Here is a 27893-nt window from a genome sequence, read left to right on the forward strand (position 1 = left end):
TCAAATCGAATTATACAAATCAGAGCAAATGACATGCATGCATGAATGAGAATGAAATTTAGAGATCTAATGTTTTTCCCATCAAGGATATGCGATGGTTTCTTCTGTTTGAGTTTATTCCTAAACCTTGACACTACTATCAGATATTCATACAAACTACTGTAACATATTTCATATTACATTTTTTCCTATGCAAATCCCCTAACGGCTGCCATTTTTCAATAATTTGAATTCAGCTTTGCAGTTTAAAAAGAACTTGTAAGAAATCCTGTCCTCGATATAAAGGAGTTTTCAAGGTTGACTTAAGGCATGTTAGACAGTTACAGTAGAGGTTTTACGGATACTGTAGATGTCAGTTGTGATAATGATTTCAAAATAAGTAGGCCTATGCACAGAATACAATGAAATGACCACTAAGTGTCTGTTTGCATTTAACTGTACAAAGGCCACATTTCATAAAGACTTGTTATAGTAACAAATGCACAACATCTATAACAAATTTACTATCAGCCAATCAGATAGAAGGATTTCAGTAGCTTTTAACTGTTATTGCAAAGTTGTTATTATAACACGTTTTATGACAAGAGCCCCAGGTCTAGGTCCAGGATGATTTAGTGACAATTAATCCTACTGCAACTACTTTTATTTATCTGTTTCTGCATACTCAGTTCACATCTTTATAAGATCGCGTTAGGGAATAAAGCTACTATTGGTCAGATACATTGTGCTTCTATGAAACCCCTGTTTTAAAGCATACACTTTTTTCTTAGGTGCATTATAATAAACATCTTATTCATGTGAAATTCAGCAAAACTTATTTCTATCGTGATGAGACAAATTACCTCACTATGGGTTATTAAACATGCATTATTAAAGGAATTTTGGGGATAAAATGTTGTTGAATGTTAGTGAATCAGTTGATCAAGCAATCTAATGTATGTTTATTATCCCCACTGCTTTGGAATAACCTTGAATGTATCGAACTAAGAATAATCGATAAAGATATTCAAATCCTCGTTAAAAAATGTCTGTTTGATTCAAACTTATGATATAAACTATGGTTATTTGTACTTGTTCAAATGACTTCAATTAATTTGCGAGAAACTTGTACCTTCAAAAACATTTTGTTTTGTAATGTGAATGACAATACATCAAAGAAGTACGCATGTAGGATAATAGAAAGTGGCTGTCCTTTTTACAAAATATGTATTAATTCTTTTCATCAAACTTGTTCTCCCTTTCTGTGCCAGACATTATGGCGCAAATACCACACTCTCAAACTTTCTTTACAAATGCTGTTAGCCAATGATTTATTCAATCAAGTCGCCCTACATCCCTACCGTGCCTGATGATCCATGTGGGCCGTAAGTTAATTAAGCAGGGATCGGTAAAAGCCCCGGGTGTTCCGCCAATTTGATTACATGACCAGCTGTGGAGGCCCTTCATTTGAACCGTAATGGAATTAGAAAGACCGAATTGACTTCTGTTTTTCATCATGGACATTCATAACGTAGTGGGCGGAAAGCAAAAACAAAATTAGGAATCGGTAAATTAGGTTGGTCTGTTCGAGTTAACCAGTCCAATGCATGATATGCTTGGCTTAAGAAGGAACATATCTGTACAATCATTCACATGTGACTTCTGTCCTGATGTTCTAAATGTAACTGATATGTTAAAAGCTTTAAATTACAGCAAATTAGAGTGTTGAGTGTTGACATGTTACCAGTTCGTGCAATACTGGTATAACCATTGTGTTTTACTTTGTTGACATGCAGTCTTTTTTTTTTCTTAATGTTATCCCCCATTCATTTTGACATAGGAATTTAGATTTTTGTAGTTGAGGCCGGTACTTTTAAGTCATGAGGCCGCTGGAGAAAAACTTCTCACATAGACTGTGTACACATGACTCGGCCTGAGGCTAAAGGCCAAGGCCGGCAAAACTTGGTGTCAATGCCAGCCTCGACTACATCCTTGTTAAGTAGTCAACTGTATCATATGATAAGTAGTAACTGTATATTGCTATATAAGACACCATACGTCACTCCTCTCTACACCACCTCCTTCCCCTGTTCAGTTCCCCCAACTTCATTCACAACTTAGCTTGAATCAGTACCTTAAACCAAATTTCATCACTCTCTTCATGACCCTGAATTCAATTACCAAACGTCTGAGACAAACATTAGTTTGGCCATTATTTTTCCTCCATGTCGTTCCCTCCACCCAACTTTGATGTAGGAACTGACATTTTGGTTTTAATTAGTCAACTGTATTTCATAATAGAGATTAATTTGATATTGCTATAAGACACGATCAGTCACTCCTCTCCCTCCCCTCCCCTCCCCTCCCCCTGCCTCTGCACCACTCCGAACTTCATTGGAATGATAGCTTGAATCAATACCTTAAAACCAAATGACAATATTCTAATCCTATCACTGAATTCAATTACCAAACTTCAAAAAAGCTTTTCCTACTCAGAAATAATCTTCCTTTCTAGGTAAAATATGGGATAGGATTTGAACCCTAATCCTCTGAACCAAATACAAGGTTAACCAAACCTCTAGACCACTTGGCATGTGCATATCAGTTCTGCACTATATAGGCCAAGACATCTGCCTGACTTGTCATTAATTTGGTCATTCAAGAATGCCAGAATCTCTCAACTATCTGCGTATTACTGCCGAGCAAACTTCCCTGTCGACCTATGGTATCTGTGAAATTCATCAACCGATTTTACCTCTCTCCGACGTTAGCAGCTGGGATGTCTAAAATTAGAGTTCTAGCACGGCACCTGTCTCCTGTGATGGGGCATTCAGAGTGCACTCTCGTCAGAAAATAATACCCCTCCCTGATCGTTACTTTGCAACCATCCCAAATGAATCAAGGCTATTCTATTCTAAGCTGGAATGATTTTCCTGCATCTCTTACAATCAAGAAACACAATGCATTGAGAAATAGAAATCTTATCATTTTGCTTATATATTTCTATCAGAGATTTTCATTGGAATTACTTCTTTCCATTTCCATATATTATCCTACGTGGAATGTTTCTTTTTATTATCTCAAGGGCAGCAGTGTATTTGGAACTTAGGAGGAGAACCCTGAAATAAAACTGAAAATGAAAATTGTATAGTTTTTGACATGGTGGATAATTGATATACTAAACAATAAAAAATGTGTGTTAACAGGATGAACTTTGGATAAAAACTGATTCATTCTTTAGATGTAATTAGAAATAATTAAAAAATTTCATGTGAATTACCATACTTAATCATTTGTTAAATTATGGGTAACTCAAACAGTATTATATAACACCTGCAAGGTAAAGACATCGGGTCAGATCCTTTATGGTACATGTATTTACGTCAATAATCATATGTTTCTACCTGTTATGTTACATGTAGTTCATTGAATTAACTTGTTGACTGAATAGAGTAAAACAATGTTTTGCACATAGCGCCCTCATGTGTCAGCATCCTACCAATGCGATCAACACGAAAACGCCAATTTGTATCTAATATCCACTTGTTCCAATATAGTCTATATGATAAAATGAACTGCTTATGAATCAAATTTTAATTTTACCTAGTATACAAGGTAATCACGGAGGAAATTATATAATTTTGCCATTAGGTTAACTGACAATGAGAATATTAGTGGGTATTAGACCAGAGCCTGTTTGTCTTACAAAGAATTGCGATTGATCCGATCAACCACAGCTATGGAAAGCCAACAGCATCAACATTTAAAAGGCATGTTTGTTCAAAATGTTTTTAGATATGATGTATACTCGTACATTCATCCTAGTCTTAACAATGCAGTATGCTCCTCTTTGATAACTAAACAACATTGTAAAAAATTTCTGTTGGAAAAATTATGACATTGATGGATTTCCATATAGTTGACGTTGATGGGATCAATATCAACTCTTTGTAAGACCCCAGTTTAGTGTAGACCAAGTGGAAGTTAGACCATATTGGAAGTAGACTAAATTGTTTTAGCCCATGTGGTATTGGACTACCTGAGAAGTAGACCCACTGCTTGTAGACCAAGTATAAACCATATCTCATTCTTTATCTTTGCAGTGTCGAATAGGTGTCCTGCCCTTGGGTACCGGCAACGACCTTGCCAGGGTGTTAGGCTGGGGAACAGCCTGCGATGATGACACTAATCTACAGGTCATACTGGAGAAATTGGAGATAGCTAGCACAAAAATGCTGGACAGGTAAGGCTATCAAAGTGTCAAGTGCCAGGTGTGCTGAATTTGCAAAGATGATGATGATGATGACGATGATGATTTCCCTGCCTAGCTGGTGTGTGTGGACGTAAAGGGTTTTCCTGGCACACCAAGCAGGGGACAACTTTTACCATCGCACATATAATCATGAAATATTTGTACTAATTCCATTCCTCGATAGAGTACATGTTTATGGATGATAATGATAACTACATTTTTATATGCATATATCTATTCCAAGGCATGCCCAAGGTGCCCAATAATTATAAAATAAAACATAACAAACACAATAGAAAAATCATATTCATACCTTAATCATGATGGCAACCATAGGGAAGGGGAGTCAAATAGTGTAACAAATATTGGGAGATGTAAGATGCAAAAGGTTCTCCTAGCACACCTAGCAGCGAAATATTTTTGCCATCTCTCGTAAAATCACAAAATATTTGTACTATTTCCCTGCCTCTTTGAGTATATAGATGCAAAAGATTTTGGCACATCAAACAGAAAACTTTTTACCATCCTACATATAATCATGAGATATTTGTATTATTTCTCTTTCTCATTGAAGTAGAAATCTCCCAGCACATCTGGCAGGGAAATATTTCTACCATCTCACATACAATCATGAAAATATTTGTACTATTGCCCTCCCTAGATGGAGTATATGGACACAGGAGATCCCCATGGCTCATGCAGAAGAGGTGACACCCGGGGAACCAGTGGAAGGAGACAACAAGATGGGCGGGGTCGGTCTGGATGCGGAGAGCCATCGGGAAAAGGAGATGATCTCCAGCTACGAGGACTCGGTCGCAACGCATCTCGCAAAAATCCTCCACTCGGACGAAAACACTGAAGTCATCTCTTCAGCCAAGTAAGTTTTGATCTGAAAATCAATCTCTTGATGTGCAATGACTTCGCTGCCAATTACTGTTACAAGAAATTAGTATTTGTTACGAAAATATGACTAAACTACCAAAGCATGGAAAGGCATCTAAAGTAGGAATTTGGGGTACATGTATATGCAAGCACTGAAACACATGCTTGCTTTTCAATGAGCGAGTTTGAGATGGAGTGTTAAATATTAATGTATACATGTGCTATAGCGGAGGTTTCAAGTAAATCCACCCTGTAGTTTCGGTAGCAGATGACAGCCAAATAACAGTAAAACATAAATAGTAATAGTATAGAACTCTTACAAACATTCTATGAAGTGCTTACAGTCATAGTATGAAGTGCTATTTAAGAGTTCATATTGTCTTTTTTTTATTATTCAGGGTGCTGTGTGAGACAGTGAAAGATTTTGTAGAGAAGATAGGACATGCCTACGAGGAAGGGGGCTCCCATTCCAAAGATGCACAGATCATGAAAGAGAAGGTGAGGTGCACTTTCATGAAACCTGGACCCCACAACATAAAGCATAGCAATTGATCATGTGGCTGATTTCTAGCATTGATTACTATTTATGATTGATTGTAAAAATGAGCCCTACAATCAATCAATAAAGCTTTATGTTATGATACCCTGGGAGGTTTTTCATGAAACAAATAATCATTGATTTTCACTTACAATTTTGCTCTGAGCCAATCAGATGCAAGGATTTTGGTAGCTTATTACAATAGTCAATGAAAATCATTGACTATTTTTTTTTCATGAAATGGATCCCTGCATTAAGGTTTGGTAAATCAGTTTATTAGTTTTCATAGTTTTAATTCATTGTCCTTTACCCAACTACCACCCCAAAAAACTCTTCATTTTTCAACTATACAAGATGTTCTCTCTATTCAAATTGCAGTTTTCATCAAGGTTTTATGAACCTTAAAGATGATTTACTTTTCAAAATGTCAATCCAATATCCAGTTCCCACCTATCTTCCAAAAGCCCCTTATGATTGTCAACTTATCATGATGCTTTTCTTTAATCAATTTATTCATGTTGTACTTTTCATTGAGCCTGTGTTAACTTTTATCAAATCTTTGAAGACTATTACTCTCCAAAGTTTCAATCAATTATCGAGTTCCCAACTTCCACCCAAGACCCTTTGTTTCTGTCCATTATACATTTATTCAAATTGGTACCAATACTCTTTACAGTGTGCTAAAAACACATAAGCCAATGTACATTATCATTATCAATTTAAACCCATAATGCAAATCTAATTACTGTTATCAGATCTCCTAAATCCTAGTTAATCCATCCAGCCTCTTTCTAAGATTAACATGTGGTTGGTTATGGCTTTACGGAGCATTAATACTAAGTACAATAAGATTCAATATCACATTAATTTTGTTAAAGGAGAAGTTCACCCTGAAGATAAATGTGTTTTGATTAAAGCAGAAAGAAGAAAATATTGTCGATGGTTTGACAAAATCTGTAAAAGAAAATTAAGGAGAGTGATACATGTACATTTCTATAGATTGAATTAGCGACATCAAACATGTTTGCTAAAAGCAGCTCTGTATAATTAAATTCCTGTTTCAATGGTTCATGATGTCTAAAAATGATTTATTTTTGTAATGAAAATGGGTATAAAATGATGTGTCTGATGATCCGATGAATGCACAAATATAATCGTTTTCCAATTGCCTCAGATAATTGCATTTTCAGTGAATTCATATCATACAACCAATTGTGGGGGGGGGGGCTGCTAACATGTGACGTCACCTAATTTTTTTTATTCTAAAAGTCCATAACTCTTTAATCTTTTATGTATTCTCACCAAATTTTCACCAATATATTTCTCCTGTTTTTTCTGCTTCCTCTCTCCTCTATCTCCTCTCTCTCTCTCTCTCTCTCTCTCTCTTTGATATGTGATTACAAACCTTGTCTCAAACTTTTTTTCCATTCTTAAAGTGCAATCTCTTAAATGAGAAGTTGAACCTTCTGCTGCAAACCCTGAAGGTGGAGGCCCAGGCCACGCCCTTACCCCCCGGATCCATCCTCCCCATCATCACGGCTGCCGCGGCCGCCGCTGTTACCACCACCACTACCAGCTCTGGAGGGGGCGTCGGCACCCCTCCCGTCCTTCCCCGCTCCCCATCATTCCACGGCTCGGAGAAGCACCTGGAGGAATCGCAAGAGAAGGTGATCATGATTTTTTAAAGGTCATGTGTCTTTCAGGAAAAAATCAATATTTTTTACTGCAAAGTATCCTGAAAACTTGGGATATCTCATGGATATTGAAAAAAATATTGAATGAATTTTGTTGTATTTTTGTTGAGCTCAGCTTGTGACTTGTGAAATGAATTTAGTTGAGTTTGAATTAGAGTGAAAGTTAAGGAAATTGAGCTGAGTTGAAGAGAATTTGATAGTTTAGTTTGATTTGAACTGAACTGATCTAAACTAAAATTAATCAAACCGAATTGAACTGTAGAAAACTAATCTGAACTTAGCTTAACTATTCTGAATTAAATTGTACATATTTGAATCTTCTTGAATTGAAGGACGTCTGTGAGAGCAAGGACGGGGCCGGAGACGGGGATACCCTTGAACAGATGACCGGTCCCTCAACATCGTCCAGAGTCTTCAAGCCTCGGGATGCTCTCATGTCAAGGGCCAACAGCCTAAAGAAGGCTGTCCGTCAGATTATTGAACAAACAGAAAAAGGTATGGTATCCACAAAGAACTCAATTTTTTTTTCAAAAAAAATTGGCCAGATATTGGTTTTTATTCCACTAAAGTAAAAAAAATACTTTTATGACAAGATCTCAATGAATTTATAATTTAGTCTTTTATATGATGTACATACTATATGGTTTGTGGAATTATTAAACCGAGAGTTACCAATAATAGTATACAAAGAATGTGCGGCTCTGACTGCCTTGGGTCAAATAATTGCTTGTGATAAGTTAAGTAAATGTCTGAAAGAACACATGCTTGCCTAACAAAATGCACTCTTGCTTGGAAAAAATACGCATGCTTGAAGTAACGGTAGAAATGATGAGTGTCACATGATCGGCTCTCAGCCAATCATTTGATTGGGATCTTTATATTTTGCAATTAATTATATATCATTTACTAAACGTTTATTTTTGTATGAAATTTATCAAAGTAAACAGTGCTGCTAAAATAAAATGAATGGTTAGAAGTTGATTTACACTTCTTGAAAGCTGACATGTACTTTGGACAATTGAATGAAAATTGGATGGTACCGAAGAAGTGATTATGATACATGCAAGTCATTTTCCTGTTCAGTGACATTCATTAGATCTTTATGATTTGCTTTTGCCAAACTCTAACAACGCTTGACTTATGAGTTCTTGCACTGAGACATAACCGAGAATTTTTTCCTTTTTACAGCGGTTGATGAACAAAATGCACAAACAGAAGAGCAAGAGGCCAAGACCATCAAAGCCATTGCAGCTACAGCCGCTGCGGCCATAACCAGTGCTACCACAGCTACAACACAGGGTAAGACGCTTAGCCATTGCAGCTACAGCCGCTGCGGCCATACATGTACATGTAACTAGTGCTACCACAGCTACTACACAGGGTTAATTAGGCACTTAGCCATTGCAGCTACAGCCGCTGCGGCCATAACCAGTGCTACCACAGCTACAACACAGGGTAAGACGCTTAGCCATTGCAGCTACAGCCGCTGCGGCCATAACCAGTGCTATCACAGCTACTACACAGTGTAAAGCGCTTAGCCGTTGCAGCTACAGCCGCTGCGGCCATAACCAGTGCTACCACAGCTATTACACAGGGTAAAGCGCTTAGGACCACTTCGCAAAGGTGTGAGCCACATTTAGCCGCGGCCCTCTGGAGGAATCCCCTCGGCATCTCTCCCTTTCCCTCAGCGTCTTTCCTTTCTAACCCTCCCATTTCTGCATAAACCAAACACTGGAAGTACTGGATAATCTTTCAACATTGATACCAAACCCAGTTTTAATACGTCATACATGTAGATGTGTTTCCGGTTTGCATTAAAATCCCATTATGACAACAAAGACTCATTTTGAAAAAAATGTGGGCCTCTATTTGACCGATCTTTCCCGTTCAATGAAGCTTATGCCTAAAAAAAGGAAGCATAAACAGCACTCTATGGAAATGAGTTAACCAGCTTTTCAAAACACTTGTTCTGCCTTCACAAATCAAGCATAAATGCACCCTAATGCTTTACAGATATACTAATATTACAAGCAGGTGATGGTAGGGGTGATTTTTTTTTACCTGATTGCCAAGAAACCATCAGTGCTTGTAAGCAACCATCCAGAGGGCTTAAGGTCCTCTCCGAGGGACCTGATAATGAGGAGAAATATTTTACAAAAGGCCAATAACTGACCATTTGGGAATCCAACCTTGGTCACCAAATTGCGAGACCACTGCCCTACCAGACTGAGCTATCACACCTCCTAAAGACAAAGTTCCTGAGGCCATTTGCAAGGAACATCAATGTCTCAAAGACAATATTATGTATCTTTTTACAGCACCCAAGCCTAAGGTTACCATAGTAACGCCATCCAGCGACCTGGAGATGTCCGACCAAGAGGACGACAATAACGTGTCAACCAAAGTGCCTGAATCATCGGAATCGACCAAAGATGACCCCCAAGGTTCCAGGCCATCACCTTTCTCCATCTATCTCTCATCCACCAAAGCCAAGATTGAGAAGAAGAAAGGTAAGCATCACCTAAGAACCATTCTTCTACTTTGGTTTTAAGCTAAAGGCCTGGTCTCACTGGCCGACGGACACAAAACGTACTCATAACAGGCAAAATTTCGGGGTGGCTCTATCCGTTTTCATCTGCTCCAGACAATGGACAAAATGGGTGAACAATGAAATCACAGTGGACGGATGCTTGATGGATATAGAGCATATGAAACATGTATGCAAATAGTACACAACAGATACATAACGTTTTCCAACGGATGGCAAGATTCGTTTTACATCCTCTCTGCATCTGTACGTGGATTGGTACAAGCCTCTAGTACCTGTAGTTACAGTAAGGAATAATTTGAGGAATTATTTTAAATGAAGGTCAGTTGTCAACATATCCTCTAAGATGTAGATCTGGTTTATGTACATAATCCTTACTCTATGAAATCAAATGATGGGAATCTTTGTTAAACAGGGGATTATATGGACAGTAATTGACATGGTTTATTTCCTGCCAACAGTAGGGAAAAGCTTAGGTGCATTAGCAATTTTCAACTATTTACTTCTTCGATTAGAAAGCAAACTTGCAGTTTTGTGGGATGAATGCAAAATTGAATTCTCAATCTTTATGCTTTTTTTTTCTTTTTTTCAGAAAAAAATCTTGTGGTTAACAAAAATAATGCATTTATGTTATTCACCAAATGGACACTTATTTTCTTGCTCTTCATTTAGCCATCTTTCATTCAATCTCCTCCTCTTTATTATCTACTCTGTCTTTCTCTGTCTTTCACTCCCTTTTTTGCCTGCCATTCTTCCTCTCCCCTTTTTGGCTCTTGTACCTCTGTCCCTTCTATCCTTCACTATGATAAACAAAACTCACATATGGCATTCACGTTATTACCCCCAACTTCCTGCAGAGCGCATTGGGCTGAAATCACCTCGGTCTCCGTTCAGAATGCGTCGCATCAGCCACGGCAGCACGCTCTCCTCTCATCACGGCTTTGGTTTCGGGCCCGTGGGTGTCTCGCAGAAGTTTGGCAGCATGGAAAACATTTCCATTTTGCCAGGCAAGTTGTTGTGTCCCCCCCCCCCTCCATTTGTACCCTTCCCTGCCCCCCTTGATAGCTGTCCAATCTGTCCCTTTGTTTGTCTCTTGGTGCTATGTCAGTCATTTGTTGTGCCTTGTTTGATTGTCTCAATGTTTGCATGATGCATGGATTGTACTGTACGATACAAACTCTGTTAAAGAATCATGAATCCCCAGGATCAAGAATTCAAATTCAGGGTTCCCAGCCCATCAGGGAAAATTATTTAATTTTTTTCCAGTCAGGGAAGAATCAGGGAGTTTGATAAAAAATACCTCAAATCAGGGGAAAATGCCTCAAATGAGGGGAAAAAATCAGGGAATTTTGATCAGCCCAGATGTTGAAAGCACCGTAGTCAGTCAGACTCTGTTATATTTTGTTGCATATCAAAACAAAATCCATTGAATGACTGGTTATGGTGGTACTAATTAGTTTGACATTATTGTTTTCTTACTGAAAATACATGGAATTCACTGCAACAAATTAGAAACCATGCAAAACTGGGAATGGGCTTGAATAATTATCAGGGAATTTTTTTAACTTTATCAGGGAAAAATCAGGGAATTTTGTTTTCTTGGAAAGCTGGGAACCCTGACATTCCACCAGAGCACTAATATACTATGACAATGGCCTTAATCTGCGTTGACTACTCTCTATTCAGGTGTTCAATGAATAATATGCAAATCTTGTTATAGATTGATCAGGGCTAATATGGAATGCTCTACAGAGAGTGGAATATGGTATTTTGATAGTGTTATACATTAACTTTGGGTGATGATATACTATACGTGTACATGATATAATAGTAGCTATTATGCATCTTCTTCCTCTTCTTGAAAGGCCAGTCCTAACATAAGCCTAGAACCAACCTAGAACCCACCTAGACCTAGTCATGATCGGTCAAATTCATCACAGTCATGTACTTCAATGAGAAGCCAGTTGCATGTGTTTGATTCTCTGACATGTACATGCTTTGCATGTTGCCTGTGGTTATCTTCTGTTTCAAGATTTTGATGGCTTGTATCAATTGGCATGTGGCCATCGAACTTGCTGATGCGCTGCACCCATTCGTCGTATCTGCCTTGAGACCTAACTCATTCGTTCTCCTGTGTTTTGTTGGTTGTGGCATGCAGATGCAGAGATGCTTTCGATCTGTTTTTCAAATAAGCATGGATAGTTGACTTTGTGTCAGAAACATGCATCATGTTTATTATTAGTATTGTGTTTTGTCTTTCTTATTGCGACTTAATTGTAACAGTTTTTGCAGAACTTGGCATGCTATTTCATGCACTGCATTCAGATGTGCAGTTTGGATGTTGCATATCGATCTGTGATGGAATATTTGCCCATTTGACTGTATGTTAATTGTATTGTTTCTAGACACCCCATATACACAATCATACTACTCGTATTTTTTTAATTAACATGTGCATGCCTTGCGATTTTAAGTATTATGCAATATCATAGATGATGATTTCTGTGCAAGGATTATGTTCATAGAATATTTTCTTTTAGTATAAAATAATATATTTTTTTCTATTTGATAATAATTAATAGTACACAAGCTTGTAGTAAAAATTTCAATAATATTGATAGTAGTAGTGCATGTAATAAAAATTAATGATATAATGATTTCTTACTTTACAATTATGGAGTGTTATAGATATGATGTTGGACACAGAGAGGAGTGCTACATGTACATACTCTTCTCATGTGGGGGGGGGGGTGGTAAGAGTATAGAAGTGGTATTGCTAGAATAATGATACTAGTAGTGTTATATGAAGAGTAGTAGTCAAAATAGTACAATAAACAGTATGATACATATTAGAAGTAGAAGTAGTAGTAGTAGTAGTAGTAGTAGTAGTAGTAGTAGTAGAAGTAGTAGTAGTAGTAGTAGTAGTAGTAGTAGGAATAGTAGAAGCCGTATTAATAGTGATAGTAGTAGCAGTAGTGGTAGTAGTAGCATTGGTAGTAGTAGTGGTATAGCAATTATTGTTATTATTATGATTATTATTAGTAGAAGTAGTAGTAGTAGTAGTAGTTGTAGTAGTAGTAGTAGTAGTAGTGGTAGTGGTAGTGGTAGTGGTAGTGGTAGTGGTAGTGGTAGAGGTAGTGGTAGTGGTAGTGGTAGTAGTAGTAGTAGTAGTAGTAGTAGTTGTAGAAGTAGTAGTAGCAGAAATAGTAGAAGTTGTATTAATAGTAATAGTAGTACATTGTAGGCTTCGTCGTCGTAGTATTAGTAGGTATGTTTGTATGATTTTCATACCTTTACAACAAAGTATTCCTTTTTTCAATGATATATCAATACAAAACTCCTCTTTTTTAAAGTTTTTTTTTTTGGAAAAAAAAAACCTTGAGAATTAACCATTACCTTTTTGAAGAAGAATACTTGATTAGCTTTAAGACAAAAGTTGAACACCAAAATTTCTTGACAGGAACTCTCAAAACAAGCTTTAAACATGCATGTAAAGCTTGCTTTCTTGCAACCCAAATATATTTTTAATATTTTTATTCAAAAGCTGTGCTCAGTTTTAAAAAAAATTGACTTAGACTGTAATGATAATAACAAAAATAGTTTTTTTTAAGACATTGGAAAAGTCAAACTCAGGTCCTTCATTAAAGTCTTGAAAATCATTTATACTTCCAGTTCTAAAATAGGTATTAATCAATAAACATCTTCCATTAAAAATGAAAGGGGGCAGTTCTTACAGGCATTTGGCCCCTTCCCCCCAACACTTTGCCCCTCCCCCTTTTAGAAGTCGGGATCTTTTTTGTCTGCAAATTATGAAAATGGGTCGACTTACTGCGCCCATCTCTTCCTCTTGTAAAATCCTGGATCCGCTCCTGGTTTAATTGTACATTTTACATTATGTGTCTTACAGGTTTAGATACTTTATTAGGACCCAGTTTAGGGCGCACGAACCCCATGCTAAGCAAGAGTAAGTAGCATCGTGCTTTTGTTCTCCCCCTTCATTATTTATTTCAAAATTGTTACTTTATTGGTGTCTTTTATTATTGATATCATTGTCATACCTGTACATTTGTGGCAAAGCTGGAAAAAGTAAATATGAAACGTGATTATTCATTATTCTTTCATTATATGTTATCGTTAAACAACACCAATGCTGACAGGAAGTGAGAGGAATCCTGATATCTTCATCGTTCATATTTTTATTGCTTTTATTTATCTGTGCCACTGCTGGAAAAGCCAAGATAAGTTTTATTGTTATTTATGCTATATATTTATTCTATTTTTTGTTATCATTATCCATTTATTGCTAAGCTGAGAAAAGAGAACCGTTATGTTTGTGATATATTGGAAGATGCAGTGTATTTTTTATATGATCATGTGTGTAAATATACATGTATTGGTACATGTATATATGATATGACCTAAACAATACCAAATTATACCAAAATTGAGGAAAGGGAGTGAACCATACATATGTTTGATTTCAATCACCATTAGAATGATATCTTTGTCCATCTAGGTATAGGCACGCTAGCCGGAGGAATGGGCGGGGCTGGTATCATCAGCAAAGTGCTATTAGCCAATGCCGATGCCCTGTGTGCCGCTGCGTCGCCGCTAATGGACCAAGACACTGATAAAGTGTGAGTATGGGGGCAGGGAAATATTCAAAATTGTCTTATTTTCAACTGTTTTTATTTTTTCAATCTAAATAATAGATTTTCTTATATTTTGAAACCAATAGTACAAAATTCAAGGGTGCTATTTTTACATGGGGGGGGGGGCTGATCAATACTCAGTCATTGTTAATCTTTTTTTGCTGATTTACAGAAATTTATTTTTATTATATTAATATCTTTTTATGTTATATTGGTATAGTTATATACTACATTCTACCATTTCATATGGGGGAATTACAGATAAAATAAAGATAAACGAAATGAACTTAATTGTGTCTTTCGTTGTTTGGCCATGATACTTGTTGTAGTGTGATGAAAGAAGTGTTGATGTCATGATGATTCATTTCTCTCCCCTTTTCCTTTGAATATTGCAGAGAGGGCTTTTCAGAATCCTGCGTCATGAATAACTATTTTGGGATAGGATTGGATGCCAAAATCACCTTAGATTTCCACAATAAAAGAGAGGAGCATCCAGAAAAATGCAGGTATGTTCCAAGTTATAGATGAGTCATTCATTGTCAGACCCATTGTTGATAACAATAAATAAATATAATGTATTTTCTTTTGAATAACTGACAAGAACCAAACAAGGCTAGACCTTTTACCAATTTATAGCTTTTTTTCTTTAATTGTAGCTTTCAACAATAGAATGAAATATAAAAATGCAAACCTGCCAAATGAAGTTGTATTTGTTTATGTAAATAATAATTAATGCGGCAGTATTATTCTGATTGTGAATACAGTAGTTGGCAGGCAGGAAATGGGATGAAAAATTAGATTAATACAACTATAATTTCCCTTTGCTCAAATCATTAAAAGGGAGATATAACAATGTATGATAAGCATCCAACATTGGCATATCAAAAGAAGTAACATTGGATATTTTGAAGGAACCATGAACTTTAGAAAAATATTAACTAAGAAATATCAAAACAAATTGATTGCATGATTAAAAAAATATACACACTATATGCACTTACACAGTCTCTTCATAAGAATTGCTACATCCAACCATTAAAAAAAAAGGACATTGCTTATAGTCTTATCAGTTCAACAAAAAATAACGATATGGGGTTGTTCGATCCCCTCCAGAAGTCGCACCAAAAACATGATGTGGTATGGAATGTTGGGAACCAAGGAGCTTGTTCATCGGACGTACCGTAACCTGGAGCAGAAAGTACAGCTGGAGTGCGATGGTCAAAGGATACCCCTCCCCAGTCTTCAGGGGATTGTGGTCCTCAATATCCCTAGTTATATGGGCGGGGCTAACTTCTGGGGGACCACCAAAGAGGATGAGGTAAGAAGGGGGTGATAGGGGTGTGGTGGTGGTGGTGTTGGTGGTGGTGGTGGTGGTGGTGGTGGTGATGGTGGTGTTGTGATGGTAGAGATGGTGGTGATGGTGATTATAATGGTGATGGTGGTGGTGGTGATGGTGTTGGTGATGGTGGTGATGGTGATGGTTGTGATGGTGATGATGGTGGTGGTGGTGGTGATGGTGGTGGTGGTGATAGTGGTGTCGGTTGTGGTGATGGTGATGATGATGAAGGTGGTGGTGGTGATGATGATGGTAGTGGTGATGGTGGTGGTGATGGTGGTGTTGGTTGTAGTGGTGATGATGGTGATGGCAATGGTGGTGGTGATGGTGGTATTGGTTGTGGTGGTGATGGTGGTAGAGATGGTGGTGGTGGTGATGGTGGTGGTGGTGGTGTTGGTTGTGGTGATGGTGATGATGGTGGTGGTGGTGATGGTGATGGTGGTGGTGGTGATGGTGATGGTGGTGGTGGTGATGGTGGTGGTGGTGATGGTGGTGGTGGTGATGATGGTGGTGGTGATGGTGGTGGTGATGGTGTTGGTTGTGGTGGTGGTGATGGGGATGGGGATGGTGATGGTGGTGTTGGATGTGGTGATGGTGATGGTGATGGTAATGGTAGTGATGGGATGGGGATGGTGATGGTGATGGTGGTAGTGATGGTGATGATGATAGTGATGATGATGATGGTAGTGATGGTAATCAAAATAATGATGTCGATGACAATGATTAAGATTATAACATTGCTGGTGATGATGAGAAGGATGAACAAGATGATTCTTGATCTGCTGCACTGCTGCTGCTGGCGATGAATGCAAACATCACAGTAAAACAATGTCACATCCTAATGAGTGAAATCTTATTCTAAACTCAACCATCCATCCCTTCCTAACTCTCTAAACGCTTGCAGACCTTCACAGCACCATCGTTTGATGATAAAATCCTTGAAGTTGTAGCAGTCTTCGGTGGAATGCAGATGGCAGTCTCAAAACTCATTACCCTCCAACATCATAGGATAGCACAGGTCAGTATCTCCAAGTACACATCTATATGTTTCAACTATTAAGCTATAATCACACCAGGGGGTGCGGATTTGCACGCTGTTATTTTTCATTTTGTTTCTTTCAGGTCTTTTTCTTTAATTTTTGTTACATAGACTCTTTTGAAAACCATATTCAGAGCTACTGCTCTAATGATTTTTGTGCCATTTCCTATGGTAAAAAGAGACACAAAGGTGTTGTGGCCCAGTGGATATATATCCGGACTTTAAACAACAAGTTTTGGGGTTCAAATCCCATCACAGTACTCGCGTCCTTTGGCAAGGCATTCAAATCTTTATTTGTCACTCTCCTGTAAATGGGTACCTGGTATGAAGAAACACCTTGGATACTTGAGCGGCTGATCGGGGAAGTGGTTTTAAGCGGTGCGCAGAAACATTGTATTGTGTGCAATATTAAGTATGATGATTATTATCAGTATTATTATTATTATTATTTACTTTTCTTGTATTGTAGTGTCGGGTTGTGAAAATCACCATCTTGGGAGAAGAGGGTGTCCCGGTGCAGGTGGATGGAGAGGCATGGGTACAACCGCCAGGACTTGTCAAGATCCTACACAAGAATAGAGCTCAGATGCTGGTCAGAGATAAGGTAGGCTTGAGAGGGAGAGAGAGAGAGAGAGAGAGAGAAAGAGGGGGGGGGGGTTAGGGCTGATGGGGAGGGGGTGATAGATTTTAGGGCAAGGATTGGTAGAGGGGGAGAGGGTAGGATTTGATGGGGAGAATGGGATAGATCGATGTTGAGGGCAAGGCTGGATGGAGAGAGGGGAGAAAGAGGGGCAGGATTTGATGGGGAGAGGGGGTTGATAGATGTTGGGGGCAAGGTTGGAGGGAGAGAGAGAGGGAGGGGGGAAGAGGGGTAGGATTTGATGGTGAGAGGGGATTGATAGATATTGAGGGCAAAGATTGGTGGAGAGAGGGGAGAGAAAGAAGGGCAGGAGTTTATGGGGAGAGGAAAATTGTTAGATATTAGGGGCAATTATGGACAGAGAAAAGAAAAAGGGAGAGAGAGATGGATGGGAGTAGAGGCAATAATAGAAAGAGTACCAACCGTATTCTAAATTTTTGTTCTAATAACAAAGAGCTCATTAACATCTATAATAAATGCTCCCATTATAAATCACACGAGGATGGAAATCTTTATGATATATTTATTTTGGCAAAGCTCTGACATTCAGACTGTAAATACCTTATTGGAACTTATTTCATCGTGTAACAGCAATTTGAGAGTACCCTCAAGTCATGGACGGAGAGGAGAAAGATAGAGCGCCCTCTACAACCCCTTATTGACGAGGAGATTGAAATTGTGAGGCATTTTTGTGGCACAACATCCCAGCTTATTGACACGTAAGTGGAATTTCTCACCTGGAATTACTCAAGCCAAAGTGATCGATATGTGAATTAGTAAAGCCAAAGTGTAATAAAATCAAAACATTTAACTTTTTCTGGGCTGGTTTTTTCCAACATAGTCAAATTCCATTCTGTGATATTTATGGCTTGTAAGTTATTTGTTCATTTTTGTTAAAAGCACACTCACTTTTATGTATATATTTACTATTTTATTTTTGTCTTGTTTCATTTTATTATTGTATGAAAATTTATAAATCTCCAGTAATATAAATAAAGGTTCCTGATCATTTAAAATCATCATTATTGTAACTTACTGTAATACAATACAGAGCTTTGTTGGTTACATTCATGAATTTGAATGTATCCAAGCGTCAAATACATGCTCCACTTGATTGGTTCATTAAAAATATGTTACACATGTACTTGTGAAATTTAAGTTTGATGAAAGGGAGGGCGACCATCTTTTGCAAATCTAGTATTTTTGTGTATATCACAGTTGAAAATTAATTACTCCTTTATTGGCTTGGGTATAGAAGTACTATTTCACAATATCGGATGATATAATTTGCCCACAGAATCAAGATTGCTGCTCAGCACAGCAGTCCCATACAGTCCGAGCTCCTGCACAAGGCCATGGCAACAGCTGCTTGTCAGGAACGCCTCTTTAGCACTGAACGATCAACAGAGGGAATGAGCAGAAAGGTCCTTAATGAAGTTGTGGTCAGTGCGAGGAATCTTTTCAGCGAGAGCAGTCTCTTTATGGCCAGAAAGGCATATGCATTGGTAAGTAGGAGAAGGCTAAAAAAAATACATTCAACCTTTAAGAAAACTGTCTGACCATAGTTTTCATAAATGTTTCAATTTCTTTTAATAAAGTTTATAAAAATTTGCAAATATATTTTAATCATTACACTAGTACCTAAATAACCCTTGATATCCATATAAAAATAGATATAGGCCTACGTGTAGGAGGTCTTTCATATCGTACCTAAAAAGAAATACCTACCAACCAAAGTGTGATGATTAATTTCAATTTCAACGGATTTCATAGTTGATGCCAATGTACTTTTTTTTTCCATTGTCAAGCACTTGCTATATTCATAACATACATGTACATGTGATTCATTTCACACAAGTAAAATTAAATGATTAGCAGTTTAGATGGTCAAATTTCACAATTACTGTATGTTTTCTTTCTGTCAGCGTTTACCGGAAAACATCCTTGACGCACTCAACCACGACATCAACGCCGTCGACAACGAGCTTCGCAAGGTTTCGACTATAGAGGGAGCCATTTGTTATGTGGAGGAGGAGGGGCATCATCACCACGCCCATATACCGGTGGATGTGTATAGGAAACATACCAAGGGGAAGTTCAAGATACCCATGGTGTCGAGGTTCAAGAAGCCGACGAAGAAGGACTTCAAGTCGTCAAGCTCTGCGACTGGAGGTAATATGGATGAGAAGTATTGTGTTGTGATCGTGTCCAGTTTGTATCTACTAGCAGATGGTGTAATTTCAAGATCATCTAACACAATCATGGCCAGACCCACTTGGTCTATCATCATATTTTGTATAATTATCGTTTAGGCCAACACCATTTATATGACATGCCGATATTTACTAATTTCGCTGATGTGGTTTACGGTACACCATGTGAAGTGTTGTAGAAACAGTGGATAGGAGAAGAGAAGAAATGGATAGGCGAGAAAGTGGAGATTTGAGAGTAGAGTATTCTTTCTTGAAAATAGTCCTGAAAAGGACTGTAAACCAGGAAAGATTAAGAGTTGAGAACAGCTTGAGTAGTAGAGCTAGTGAGGAGATGCTGGCTTGAGTCGGCGAGTAGAGATGATGAGTAGTAGAGAGACTCGACGTTTCGGGCAGGTTGACTGTCCGTCTTCAGGAGTGAGTGTTCGCTTGGCGTGCGGCGGTACTTATGGCGTTCGTGCGGACGTGGGGGAAAGCGCTGGGCCGGCGGTCACGGCGGGCTGACGTCGTAGGTGGCGCTCTGTGCGTGGGTCGGCGGTTTTGGCGGGAAACGAGTTGGCGTGGTATGCGGATGCGGTGTGTGGACGGCGGGGTGAGTTACGGCGGCGGTGTGTGTGTCGGCGGCGTGGTAAGTACATCAGTGGTGGCGTTCCGTGCGTGTTGGTCGGCGGACTCGTCGGGTAAGCTTCGGCGGGATTGAGTGGGTGGCCTGGTGTACTGATGAGGTGTTGGGTCGTCGGCGGAGGTTGTAGCGAGGTGTCGGTGTCGGTGGCGTGTGCGTCGGCGAAGTTGCTGGTTGAGTTGGTGATTCGATCAGACTGCTGTGTTGGGTAGGAGGGCTTGGTAGGGTGACGGTGGACGGCGAGTTGCTTGTGGAGTTGGTTGTGGATTGGTTAGAAGTTGGGTGGTGACGTAGGATTGGGTGCCAGATGGTGTTGATGTGGAGCCCAGGGTCTTGAGGCACGGTGTTGTGTTGATGTATCTCAATGGCTTCTCTGACCCTTCTGGTGTTCCAGTGCCGGATGTTGGTGATTAGGTGGCTCTTGTCCCAGTCTATGCGGTGGTTTTCCTGTTGTGCGTGTTTGACGATGGCAGATCGGTCCCAGTCGCTGCGTCGGTGGTGGGTCTTGTGTTCCTTGAGTCTGGTGTCGAAGTCTCGGCCGGTTTCTCCAATGTAGACTTTGCCACAGTCACAGGGGATCTTGTAGACGCCTGGTTGCTTGTTGGATGGGTGCTTGTCCTTATGAGAGTGCAGGATGGAGTGTAGCTTGCGAGAGGATTGGTGTCTGACGAGGATGTTGGCAGAGTGGAGGATGCGTTGTAGTCGGTGTGAAGTCTTGCCGATGTAGGGAAGTGCTATGGTGGCGATAGGCTTGGTTTCGGATGGGTTTTCGGTGCTGTTGGTGTTGGGTTGGTGGCTGGACGGTTGAGTGTTAATCCTTCTCCTGGGGTAATGGTTGATGGTGGTGAGTGCATTGGTCACGTGCTTGAGTTCCTGTTGTAAGTGTGCCTTGTCGCTGAGTTGGTGGGCTCGTCTGGTCTCTCTACTACTCATCATCTTCGAGTAGTCGAGTGGGCTCGTCGAGTCTCTCTACTACTCATCATCTCTACTCGCCGACTCAAGCCAGCATCTCCTCACTAGCTCTACTACTCAAGCTGTTCTCAACTCTTAATCTTTCCTGGTTTACAGTCCTTTTCAGGACTATTTTCAAGAAAGAATACTCTACTCTCAAATCTCCACTTTCTCGCCTATCCATTTCTTCTCTTCTCCTATCCACTGTTTCTACAACACTTCACATGGTGTACCGTAAACCACATCAGCGATTGTACATACCACCATGCAAACCTTCAAACAACAAATTTACTAATTTGTTCTACATTTACTTTTCATTTTGCACTTGCCAGATGAAAATTTGTTTCATTAACAGTTTATTTAATCATATAGACTAAGTGGTCTTAGACCAATTGGACATCAGACAAAAAGGGGTATAGCCAATGGCGGATCCAGGGGGGGGGGGGCGCACTGCTGGCCCGTGCCCCCCCCCCCCCCCACCTTTTGAGAGCCATTATCAAAATTTTTTTTTGCTTGTCAAATTTTTTGCGGATGAAATGACCTTCAATTTTAGGTTAAAACATTTCTTTCTTTTTTTCTTTGCTTGTCAAATTTTCATCGGGAAAATGTGCCCCCCCCCCCCCCCTTTGGAAAATCCTGGATCCGCCATTACTGGAAGTTGGACAAAATGTAGGGTGGACATGAGCAGTTCATAAGTTGTATTTATATTATCATATTTATTGCATAGTATTTAAGACAATCAAATTATTCTCTCTTAAATTTGACACAAGGCCTTGGTGTCCCAGTGATATCTTGTATCTTGGATTTCATAACATTTGATTTGGCAACAATTATCAGGTCACCCCTCTTGCATGGTTTCTTTATGTTTCTCTTTCCATCTTTGTTAATTTTTTTTAGGATTGAGCGTTGTCAAGCAATGGACTGTGGAGGAGGTAGGGGCGTGGCTTGAGGGCTTGTTGCTAGGTGAATACAAGGATCAGTTTATCAGGAATGATATCAGAGGGTCAGAGCTTCTAAGTCTGGAGAGAAGAGATCTCAAGGTAGGATACAATATTCTTTTATTTCAGCCTCTTTTCTTTTCATTTTTCTTCCTGTTTTCTTCTTCCTCCTTTTCTCTTCATTTTTTTCCTGTTTTCTTCTTCCTCCTTTTCTCTTCATTTTTTTCCTGTTTTCTTCTTCCTCCTTTTTGTCTCGCCTGCATAGCAGAGCGAGACTATAGGCGCCGCTTTTCCGACGGCGGCGGCGGCGTCAACATCAAATCTTAACCTAAGGTTAAGTTTTTGAAATGACATCATAACTTAGAAAGTATATGGACCTAGTTCATGAAACTTGGACATAAGGTTAATCAAGTATTACTGAACATCCTGCCTGAGTTTCAGGTCACATGACCAAGGTCAAAGGTCATTTAGGGTCAATGAACTTTGACCATGTTGGGAGAATTATTTTCAAAATCTTAACCGAAGGTTAAGTTTTTGAAATGACATCATAACTTAGAAAGTATATGGACCTAGTTCATGTAACTTGGGCATAAGGTTAATCAAGTATTAGTGAACATCCTGCTCGAGTTTCAGGTCACGTGACCAAGGTCAAAGGTCATTTAGGGTCAATGAACTTTGGTCAAGTTGGGGGTATTTGTTGAATTACTATCATAACTTTGAACATTTATGGATCTAGTTCATGAAACTTGGACATAAGGTTAATCAAGTATTAGCGAACATCATGTGCGAGTTTCAGGTCACATGACCATGGTCAATGGTCATTTAAGGTCAATGAACTTTGGCCGTGTTGGGGGTATTTGTTAAATTACCATCCTAACTCTGAAAGTTTACGGATTTAGTTCTTAAAACTTGGACATAAGAGTAATCAAGTATCACTGAACATCCTGTACGAGTTTCAGGTCACATGACCATGGTCAAAGGTCATTAAAGGTCAATGAACTTTGGCCGTGTTGGGGGTATTTGTTAAATTACCATCCTAACTCTGAAAGTTTATGGATCTAGTTCATAAAACTTGGGATATAAGAGTAATCAAGTATCACTGAACATCCCCTGTGAGTTTCAGGTCACAAAACCAAGGTCAAAGGTCAGTTAAGGTCAATAAACTTAGGCCATGTTGGGGTAATTGTTGAATTGCCATCATAACTTTGAAAGTTTATAGATAGAGTGAATGAAATGTGGACATGGATGTAGTTGACAAGTCTTAAGTCACCGTTCAAATGTCATTTATGGTCAATGAACGTGGTATTATGTCATTATATGAATGGTGTTTTTGTGAATGATTATTTTATAGTAGTTTTCAAAGTTAGCACTGCTGCTATATTAAATCGCGTAATGCAGGCGAGACTGCCAGAGGCGTTCCACTTGTTTTTCTGTTCTTCTTCTTCTTTCTTCTTCCTTTTTCTTCTCTTTCTTCTTCCTTCTTCTTTTTCTTCTTCTTCTTAGCCTTCTTCATCTTCGCCTTCTTCTTCTCCTTCGCCTTCCTCTTACTTGCCTCCTTTGCCTTCTCCTTCTTCTTCCTCTTGTCCTTATCCCCCTCCTCTCTTCCTTCTTTTCTTTTTTCATCATCGTTGTTGTATCCTCAAACTTCTTCTCTTCTTTTTATTTCTCAATCTTACTATTTTTTTCTTTATTTTTTTAATTCTTCTTCTTTCTCCTCTTCATCTTTTCCTCTTCTCCTCCCATTTCTTGTCATTCCCTCCTAACTACCCGTCCCCTTTTTTTGTCATTTTCATTATTCCTTTATTTTAAAATTCCCACAGGATATTGGAGTAACCAAAGTGGGCCACATCAAGCGAATCCAACAAGCCATCAAAGACCTAGACAAAAGAGAGGTGGAGCCTACAGTGCTGGAGGCGGGACCTTCAGGCAGTGGGGCTCTCTGATTGGTTATATCAACAATGGAACATCATGGATGGTTGGAATGCTTCATTTCCCCTGAAGGGGTGTATAGTTGTCATGTAAAATGAGGTAATTTATTCATTGTAAATTGGAGGTGAAAGCTTAACTACAATGGAGGTTGTAAATGTTTGTTTTATTCTTTGGGGTTGAAAAAAAAAAATTGGTGCAGAAAAGACAGAAAATATCTTACTTCTGGGAAGAAAAGAAAACGTATCTAGTTTTTAGCAATACAACAGAAAGCCAAACAAAAATGTTTTTTGAGTTGGAAAAGTAATCAAGCCCGTATGGCTGATTTGTAAAGCTGATGGCTAGAAACAAATATCAGAAAATTTTGAAGAAAACAACTCATTCATGAAAATGCATGTGGAAAAATATTGGTGTAATGTGGGAAAATAAATAAGGAATGAAGCTTAAAGGGTTTTGCTTGTTGGAAAAGGTTTTTATGATAATAGACATGAAACTTGGAATTGGGAGAGGTATTTATTACTTAATGTCAAGAAATGACTTCAAAAGTTCAGATTTTACCATTATGCATTTGTATGTCAATACTCAGCGTATTCACACATCTGTTAATGATACAGGTGTCATTGAAATGCAATGGTTCATTTATAATAATCAAATATATAATATTCATAATCATCATGTATCAAAATACATCATATTCATGCAACTATGCAACATACAATCACAATAAATGGGGGTGTTTATAAGATGCATTGAGTTTTTATACCAATGCCAAGTTGCATTCAGATTTTTATCAATGTCATGTAGACATAAGTACCTGAGGTACACCTGACATAGCATTGACTGATGCACGCAAGTCGTCATCAGTCCCACAGATTTATCCAAGCACGTTTCGTCTGTTGACCAGATTGGAGATTCTTCCAAATAATATGATGATATAATCAAGATTTATTCAGACAATACACATAAGTCATATCAGACCTCCAGATTTGGGTCCTGTTACTCAAAGAGTAGCGAGTGATTTTACAATTGATTCTCTTTATTGATTGTACATGGAGATCTATGTGCAATCAATCGTAAGAATTTGTTCAACGATCAATTGATCTGCATCATGATAGGGAGCACATATACAGAGCCCTGTAATATAAAGCTTAGTAACTGATTGTAGCACTGATTTTTACGATTGATCATACACAATAATCAATGCAATCAATCGTAGAAATCAGTCTCACAATTAATTGCAAAACTTTATGTTACTGGGTTCTGAAACGAACATATGATTCGCACTTTGATTTCAATTATGGTGCAAGTCATGATAACGGAAGAGAATTTTTACAAGTAATTCTTAGTGTAACAGAATCAATGTAATGCCGTTCTTGCACTCCAGAGGCAAGATGCATGTCTATATCCTGCAAGAAGGGTTTAAGTGCTACATATGACCTTCTTCAGGAACCAAACAGAATCAGGAATTATCAAATGCAGAAAGAAACTTAAAGGTTAACTGATTTTTTTTTTGAGAGAGAGAGTAATGAATATGATGAACGTGAAGAATTAAAAAGTGGGATATCAATTGAAAACTTTTGATATGAGGTATAGGCTTGTTCTGGGTCCCGTAACTCAAAGGTTAGCGATTAATCGTACGCTTGATTTTCACGATTGATTGTACATTGTAGTCTATGCAATCAATCGTAGAAAAATGTTCTACGATCATTGCTAAGCTTTGTGTTACGGGCCCCAGGTCTCATTGCACAAAGTGTAGCAGATTTATTTAAAAGTACAGAAAATATGGAGATGATATGAAATTTGAAATACTAAGGTGAATGCTTTTGTAAAGATGAATAAAGAATACAAAAAAAAATTATTGCAAATTTGTAAGGAGAATTTTGTATTGGTATGAAGTAAAGGCTTGCACAGGCATCTTTGCACAAATTTGGGTGTCGATAGTGTACAGAAAATCATGAAGATAATGTTAATGATATGATGTTTATGGTCAGAGAAAAGAAAATAATGCTAAAAAATGTTAGATTTGTAAAGAATGTGGATTGCTTGAAAGATTTTGATAGGTAATAAAGCTTGTACAGGTCTCATCGCACAAAGCTGTTTTGAAGAAAAATTATCAAAAAGCTGTACACCGTGTTAAAGACAGATTGCCATATAAGCAGTTTTTTTACACTCATCTTTGCACAGAATAATTGCAATATGTGTACAAATTCTATGAAAAGGGAGAGATGAGGGCTAAAGAATGCACCAGCAAAAGATTGTGGTTATGTGCATTGTATAGATGTAAAAAGCAATGTATGTTTTTTTAAGAGGAGCAGGTAAAAAAGCCAGTTCAGTTTGCTAGCATAACTCAGTGGAATGCACCATAAAAAAGGTGATTAATTTTCCGACGTACAGTAAATAAACAATGCAAGAAAGTTAACTCAATGAAATGCAGACAAAGCAGGGCAGAAGGTCCAACAATATATAAAAAATGTGGGAATAAGGATAAGAGTTACATGACTTGTACCTTTATTTTAATATGGAAATAATGTGAATATCAGACAGGTGATCCAGACGGTTTTGGGTTTTAAAAATGCGCGAGTATTTGTTTTTGTTTTTTAAGCTTACTTTTTAATACCGTAGTTATGTGATGAAAAATTGGGGGCTGGTACCCTATTGCAAGTATTACTTTCTTAGCGTGATTTTATGCCACTTTGTATATTGAAAAACGTATTTAAAAAAATGAAGAAAAAAATGTTTCCAAGAGCCCTCTTTTTCCTCTTGTTTTGTATGTACAGTATTTATGGATTTGAAAATGAGAGATTATTGTACTCTGCACAAAGAAATGTAGATTATTTGGTATCTATTTATTTATTCCAGTTTTAACTCCTTAACTATCTTTCTTAATTCTTCAGTAATATTTTTATTCAACATCATTTTTCCTTCCCTCATTACATTTTGCAGTTTAAAAAAAAACTTTTTACCATTTTTTTTACGTTTATGTATTTCCAATTTGTTTCTCTTCAATTTTTGAACAAAAAAAACTTTACATGAAATGAATTCCTTATGTTTCTGAAGATAGTTACTATTAAAACATTTAGATGGATATGTTTTAAATCTTTTCAATGATTTTGTCATTGATATTACAGTGTTAGGTTTGAACATTTTCATATTGTCATCCAGTTTGCGTTTCAAATTTTGTTTTTCATATCAAATGAAAACAACTCGTATCAATTTTTTACAATTTTATATTAATTCTTAGGTCCGTTTCTCTCATTTTCCCTTTATCTATTTGTCACATTTACATCTACAACTTTCCGAATTACGTCATGCTTTTACATTTTTGAAGAGTAATTCATCATTTTTTTCTCTGCATAGAGTATGCAATGCTGCCTTGTGTGTTTTCCAAATCTTCTTTTTTGCTCCATATCTGTTTATTTTTCATAGCAATACAATCAGAAATGTATTCTGGTTGAAAAAGAAACGTTTGCTAGTCTAGGTGTAAACATTCCATTGTAAGGATAGCCATATCAAGCCTGAATATGTACAACTGTCAAACACCATATGAATGGATTAGTTTTTCAATACTTCTCAAAAACATTTATCACAGCACATTTTTGTTTTCAAGCGGTGTTTCGTTGTTTCTGTGAACGATCGCCCTCCGCACATCGTTATCACATCGTACAAGAACGTGGATTGCGCTGGTC

At 38.1% G+C, this 27893-nt stretch overlaps 1 protein-coding gene across 8 annotated transcripts in view; it reads left to right on the plus strand.

Moving 5' to 3' along the window:
• LOC129279172 (diacylglycerol kinase delta-like) overlaps window positions 1-27054 on the plus strand; it is a 38975-nt gene extending 11921 nt beyond the window's left edge. The window contains exons 6-25 of one of the 8 annotated variants that reach the window (XR_010296065.1): window positions 4083-4222; window positions 4893-5108; window positions 5512-5611; window positions 7088-7318; window positions 7678-7840; window positions 8534-8644; window positions 9664-9855; window positions 10751-10900; window positions 13801-13857; window positions 14410-14530; window positions 14941-15051; window positions 15659-15863; window positions 16786-16899; window positions 17390-17524; window positions 18152-18279; window positions 18858-19065; window positions 19486-19732; window positions 22241-22383; window positions 24102-25811; window positions 25943-27054. Coding sequence is in view for 4 of the 8 variants with exons in the window: in XM_054915273.2 (XP_054771248.2) it covers window positions 4083-4222; window positions 4893-5108; window positions 5512-5611; window positions 7088-7318; window positions 7678-7840; window positions 8534-8644; window positions 9664-9855; window positions 10751-10900; window positions 13801-13857; window positions 14410-14530; window positions 14941-15051; window positions 15659-15863; window positions 16786-16899; window positions 17390-17524; window positions 18152-18279; window positions 18858-19065; window positions 19486-19732; window positions 22241-22383; window positions 24102-24224 (2895 nt within the window). In the remaining 4 variants the exon portion in view is untranslated. Of the gene's footprint in view, window positions 1-4082; window positions 4223-4892; window positions 5109-5511; window positions 5612-7087; window positions 7319-7677; window positions 7841-8533; window positions 8645-9663; window positions 9856-10750; window positions 10901-13800; window positions 13858-14409; window positions 14531-14940; window positions 15052-15658; window positions 15864-16785; window positions 16900-17389; window positions 17525-18151; window positions 18280-18857; window positions 19066-19485; window positions 19733-22240; window positions 22384-24101 lie in introns of all 8 variants that reach the window. The other 7 variants (XR_010296066.1, XR_010296067.1, XR_010296068.1 and 4 more) reach the window with 7 other exon arrangements.
• The last annotated feature ends 839 nt before the right edge of the window (window positions 27055-27893 follow it).

The sequence above is a fragment of the Lytechinus pictus genome, chromosome 16, assembly GCF_037042905.1.
Source record: "Lytechinus pictus isolate F3 Inbred chromosome 16, Lp3.0, whole genome shotgun sequence".
NCBI lineage: Eukaryota > Metazoa > Echinodermata > Echinoidea > Temnopleuroida > Toxopneustidae > Lytechinus > Lytechinus pictus.